General features: G+C 52.6%; 1 protein-coding gene across 1 annotated transcript; it reads right to left on the bottom strand.

The window, feature by feature from the left end:
• Window positions 1-1090: 1090 nt before the first annotated feature.
• Fgf4 (fibroblast growth factor 4) lies at window positions 1091-4939 on the bottom strand. The gene is made up of 3 exons (XM_021219271.1): window positions 4499-4939; window positions 3996-4099; window positions 1091-3597 (listed from the first exon to the last, which is right to left on the bottom strand). Exons 1-3 carry the CDS (start codon window positions 4824-4826, stop codon window positions 3421-3423), a joined length of 609 nt encoding a protein of 202 aa, XP_021074930.1. The 5' UTR covers window positions 4827-4939; the 3' UTR covers window positions 1091-3420.
• Between the last annotated feature and the right edge of the window lie 977 nt (window positions 4940-5916).

The raw sequence follows: 5916 nt of genomic DNA, 5'->3' as shown, positions 1-5916 counted from the left end.
TGAATTCAGGATCCTGCTTTTGCCTCCCAGATAATAGGATTACAGGTGTGCACCACCACAGCCTGTTTATGGGATGCTGGGACCCAAGGCAAGACCCCCATGTGCTGGGCAAATGCTCCATGCCTCCTGAGCCACATCTCTAGCCCCTACTTGCTTCTTGCTGTTCTTTTTTTTTTTTTTTTCTCCCCAAGACGGAATTTCTTTGAATTAGCCCTGGAACTCATTCTGTAGATCAGGCTGGTCTTTGAGATCCTCCTGCCTCTGAGTGCTGAAAATAAAGGTGTTCTACTACCAGCAGTCTACCACTTGGGGTAAGAGATAGTGTTTCATACTCTATTGTGGGCTAGAATTCCATCTTAAAGGGCAAAAACAAAACCCAAAAATCTAAAGACATTCTCACACAGACAAGCTATAAATAGCCGGGTGTAGTGGCGCACACCTTTAATCCCAGCACTTGGGAGGCAGAGGCAGGCAGATTTCTGAGTTCGAGGACAGCCTGGTCTACAGAGTGAGTTCCAGGACAGCCCGGGCTACACAAAGAAACCCTGTCTCGAAAAACAAGCAAACAAAAACAAAACAAAACAAAAAAAAGACAAGATATATATATATATATATATATATATATATATGGACAATTAAGGCCAAATTTCAACCAGGTGTGGTGGTAAAAACCCATAATCTTAGAATTTAAGAGGATGAAGCAGGAATAGAAACTTTATAAACAGCCAACCTGTGACCTGGTATCTTTCATGACTTGTAATCGGATTTCCTATCTTCACTGAGAGCAGCTGGCTGAAGTCAAACATGTGTTGACTATGCTCCTCCTGGCCAGCTTCTGCCCCACTGTGCTTCATGGGGTAAGTATTCACCGTGTGGACACAGACCCATAGACCTGGGCTAGTGACCGAGTAGGCAGCCACAGCGCCCCACGGAGGGGAGACACTAGGATGCGGTAACACCCTGTGCTAGCTTTGCCTCTGGGACTGCTTTCCAAGCCACATTTGTGTGCACACAGCTGGCTAAAACCACCCTCCCAACTCCCACTCTGCTCAGCTGCAGCTAGAAAAAAAGACAAAGCAGACACAGGTGCTTCCAGACACGTTTGTCATTTTAATATCCCTCCCAATCACTCCCATCAGTCCATGGGGCTGTCTGTACATGATTGAATGCTTCTCTTGGATGGAGCATCCAGTGTGCATAGCACATACTATCTCTGGGCCCGACACCTGTAGTAACTACAGATTGACTCGGTAACAGGGGCAGATACAGAGCAGAAACATCAAACCCATTCTGGTAACAAAGTTCCAAAGATACGGTTTTGTCCCTGGGCACAGGAAAGGAAGCTAGCTGGCTGAAGAAACAGGTAATAGGTGTCAGGTAGGACCACAGCCTGTTGGAGGCAACATAGCCGCAGAGAATCCCATCAGAACAGGGCAGGAGCCTTCTACTTGTAGTCTCAACATTTGGGAGGCCAGCTACAGATAAGACCCCACATTTCCTCCCCCACAAAAAAGAGGGAGGCCTATCTCTGTTGAGAGGCCTGGCAGGCACTTGATTTCAATTCCCAGCACCTAGTGAGTGGGCGTGGTGGGCAATGCCGGTAACCTTAGCACTTGGAAATGGGGCAAGAGGATCAGAAATTCAAGGTCATCCTTTAGCGACATAGCAAGTTCAGGGCCAGCCTGGGCTATGAGTCCCAGTCTTTTAGAAAATAACAAAAAGAAAAGACATTTCAACTATCTTCTCCCCAACACTCTAGGAGTCTAGGGCCTGGCTTAAAAACCACAAAATCTGTATTGTCCTGTGAGCCACCAGACAGAAAGGAAGTTTGGGACGTGCTCCCACCTCAGCTTTCAGCTTTGGGGCGTGGCTTCTTCCATCTTGGGCAGTGGTACAGAATAGTATTTTAAGTATCCCATTAGCATTCAAACAAAGAGTTTTCTAAAGGAATGTGAAAGACAAAAAAAAAAAAAAAAAAAAAATGCCAATCAGATTTTCCTGTCTTGCTGTCTGTAGGCTCCCATAAAGTTAATTCGGGAGGCGGCTCAGAAGCCTCCCAGCAGAGTCTTAACGTCTTGGGGAGAAGCATTTGGGGCATTCGCTGAAGCGAGCTAAGGTCATTTTGTATAAACTCCAAAGTCATTCATTAAAATTAAATGTTCTCCCTCACCTCAGCCCTTTTTTTTTTTTTAAATGCCGCCGACCCTGTTCTTCCATCTTGGTCTCAGTGACAGGGGTTACATTCGTAAAATATATAAAGAAAAATATAAGGGTTACTTGACTTGGTGACCATATAGTGCACTCCGACAGCTGGCCGTGCATATTTTCACCATGAATACCCCTTACTAAAAGTAAATCGTTGGGTAAAGATAGCTGGAACGTGACAAGGGTCCAGCAGGGCGCTACATGTTGAAGAGAAGCAGGCAGACGCACCCAGCAGAGCCTCCAGCTTAGTCACCAGGGACTCAGGAACTCTGAGGTAGATGGGAATAGAATTAGTTCACATTGGGGCAGCACCGGAATTCGGACTCCTGCAGTCTGCCTGCATAAAGGTTGCCTGGGGTGGGAAAGGGCAGCTCACCCTTAAATTATGGAGTTCCAGCAGAAAGCTTCCCCAATTCAGGGAAGCCTGTTTTTTCTCAGTTTGATTCTTGCAAAATAAATTGTTACATCCCAACAAATCATCCTCTATCACAAAACAGAATTCCATCCCTAGAGTTTTGAGCTGTGGTGCGGGCACGCACCTTCTTGTCCATTCCTAGTTCCTTTCCAGAAAAGCAAAGTTCCAGTGGCTACGAGCAACGTGCCCTGCTGGCCAGTCCAAAAATGGCAAACAGGAGTTTATAAAGTTGTCTAAGGGTCTCCCATCCGGTAGGTCCAAGAAGATTGACTACAAGAGAGTTCAAAGATCAGTCTTGGAGATCTAAAAACAGGCGGGAGGACTTCAGTCCCTGGAGTAAACCGATCCGACAGGGTTCATACCAAAGGGAGCAGCGGCAGCAGAATGCTCTCCAACAGGAGGGACTCAGGGTCCTTCTCACTGCCTCAGAGGTCCCAGGCAGGCCTTTCCAGACAGAGGCCAGGCACCCTTGGAAACTGATGTCACCAAGTTTTAGAGGCACACATGAAACAGGATCACACCCGTATCTTTGATAGTGAAGGAAGAAGTTTGTCCCGCCGTACCAAAGAGTTCTGAGCTGCAACTTGTTTGTTCTTTTGGTCATTTTCCCTCCCAGAAAATGAGAATACATAAAAGTATAAATAATTGGGCGTCCATATATACATATTTAAATAATTTAAATATCTTAGACCAGTTTTTTTTTTTTTTTTTTTTTTTTTGCAAACAATTCTCCATCGAGAGAAAGTGCTCCTCCTGAGGGGTAGGGTGTGCTTCCGAGGCTGAGGCAGGGCTCCGGAGGGTCACAGTCTAGGAAGGAAGTGGGTTACCTTCATGGTAGGTGACACTCGGTTCCCCTTCTTGGTCCGCCCATTCTTACTGAGAGCCATGAACATACCGGGGTACGCGTAGGATTCGTAGGCGTTGTAGTTGTTGGGCAGAAGTATTTCTTTGAATTTACACTCGTCGGTAAAGAAAGGCTGAGAAAGAGGGTACTGGGTGAGCCAGGGACCTGCTGCAATCGGGACCCAAGAGGTCTTTCTTAGGAAGGCGGAGTGTCAAAACTGTCCCAGATTTCGAGGAGGTGATAAGTCCACGCTAGGCATAGCTAGCTCACCTGTCTTGCCCCTATCAACTTAGTCTCTCCTGCTGGAGCCCCACCCCCCACCCCCGGATCAGTAAGTACAACACTCAGGAGTTCCCTTGGTCTGGAAACCCAGCCTGCCTCTGGCTACTTTGAAAACCTGAGACGTGGCGATCCTACTGCCAGTCCTCTGTGACCAACACACAAGTGTATGTGTGTGGTGAAGGGTTTACAATCCCGCTAGTCTTGCACACTGTCCCGAGCAGGTACCCAGCCAGACCCGCGGGCACTCACCACACCGAAGAGCTTGCCCCTGCTGCTCATGGCCACGAAGAACCGGCTGGCCACTCCGAAGATGCTCACCACGCCTCGCTGCACTGGAGAGAGCTCCAGAAGACCTGGGGAAGCGGGGATGGGGGGGGGGTGCGTCGCAGGTCAGAAAAGCGTAGGTGACTGTGGGCCCACACAGACCCTCCGACTCTGAGCCTTTTGGGATCTCGAAGCTGGGATGAAAAGCCCAGGGTCACCAACGCAAGTTTTAAGAGCTCATCCCTGTCTATCGGTAGCCCCCAAGTCCGGCCTCAGTCTGGGCGCTTGACCCGGGTTCCCGTGGGTGCGGGCGGGTGAAGGCGCTGGAATTCCGCACCAGGAGCCCAGGCTTCCGAAGGCGGGAGGCGGGGCTCGGCCACCGGGTGCGCTCTCAGTCCTGGAGCCCAAGGGGTGGGAGCTCGAGTCTACTCAGTCCCCGGGACTACTACTGCTCGGGACCCTACCCTCTCGGCGCGCCCAGAACTCACTGTCCCTCGTGTCCGCGTGCACACCACCGATGCGGCCGTCGGGCAGCACCTGCAGGTGGAATCCGATGCCCACGTTGCAGTAGAGCCGCCGCAGCCTTTTGAGGCCCAGCAGGTAGTCCCCTGCACCGCTGCGGACCGCCGCCTGCGGGGGCTGCGCGGCCACCGGCAGGCGTGCCAGCGAGCGAGCCACCAAGCCGTCCCAGCCGTGCCCCAATTCGGCGTGCCGCGTGCCGTTGGGTGCGGCGGTCCCTCGGTCCGCCAGGGCCACCACCAGGGCCAGCAGGACCCCGGGCAGCAGCGTCCCTGTGGTCGGCCCGCGTTTCGCCATCCCGGCCCGCGGGCCGTGCGTGAGCTCGAGCGGCGGGCCGTGAGTTCGGTGAGTGCTGCGCACAGATCGAAGCAGCAGGGGCAAATAGGGATGCAACGGTGGCGGGTTAGTCCCCGCGCGCCCAGCCCTGCCGAGCAGTGGTATATATAGCCGGGGCCCCCTCCTACTCGCCTGCCCGCGGGGCGTCGGTCGCCTGGGAGCCGGGGCGCAGGCCGCCTGCCAATCACCGCCAGGGGAGGAGGCGCGGGCCTGGCGGAGGCTACTGTCACCTGGAGAGACCCCAACCCCTCACTTTTGGCTCCGCCCCGCACTCGAACCTGTTGATCCCTCCCCCTTGGCTCTCTGCTCCCCAGGGCATCTCCTGTGCTCCTTCCTTGCGGGACACTTGGTGAACCGCCAGAACCTTTCTGCCTTGCCAAGGACTGGCTTGAGCTGAGGGTGGGAGGCAAGTCACACTGTGAGTTGGCTATCAGGGTGTAACTCTAAGGGAGCCGGGAGGTAGGGCACGATCAGAGGGAGACAAGGCTTGGTCTGGCCCCAGAGGCTTGGAAATTTAAGGGTCTTCCAGGTGGTGGGAAGTCTGAACCTACGGAGTGGGTGCTTCTAAGAGAACTCAGGATGAGTTCATGCAGAGACAGCACAGACCCGCACTTTCCTCTTAGGTACCCCAAGGCAAGGACAGAAAGCTGGCAGGACATTGGGCATCAGTTCCCCAGAGATTTTTAAGTGTGGAGGCCAGAACTTTCCAACCCAGGAGCATGTCAAACTCTAAGGATCTGGAAGGGTCCTTTCCCCCATCAGCACCCCCACCCCCAACTGTGGCCATTCTGGCCTGATGGGGGTGGACTGGGCAGAACCCTGGTACTGCTCACCTAGGTGTGAATGTCCCTGTTCTGTGGTATCTGAGGAGCCTGGAGCCAGCAGGTGACCTGGCCACGGATGGAGGAACCGAAGAGCCTGCTACACCCCTCACGGAGGAATCAGTAATTTGGACCAGAGCTTCCGGGAGCTGTGGCTTCCTTCTGCCAATCCTCTGTCATTGGGCTTGTACCAATCATTCCTGGTCCTTACTCAGAACACCAAAGGGAAT

This window comes from Mus pahari, chromosome 1 (genome assembly GCF_900095145.1).
Source record: "Mus pahari chromosome 1, PAHARI_EIJ_v1.1, whole genome shotgun sequence".
Lineage (NCBI taxonomy): Eukaryota > Metazoa > Chordata > Mammalia > Rodentia > Muridae > Mus > Mus pahari.
Note: the sequence above shows the minus strand (reverse complement) of the source record. Positions and strands in the feature narration are given on the sequence as shown.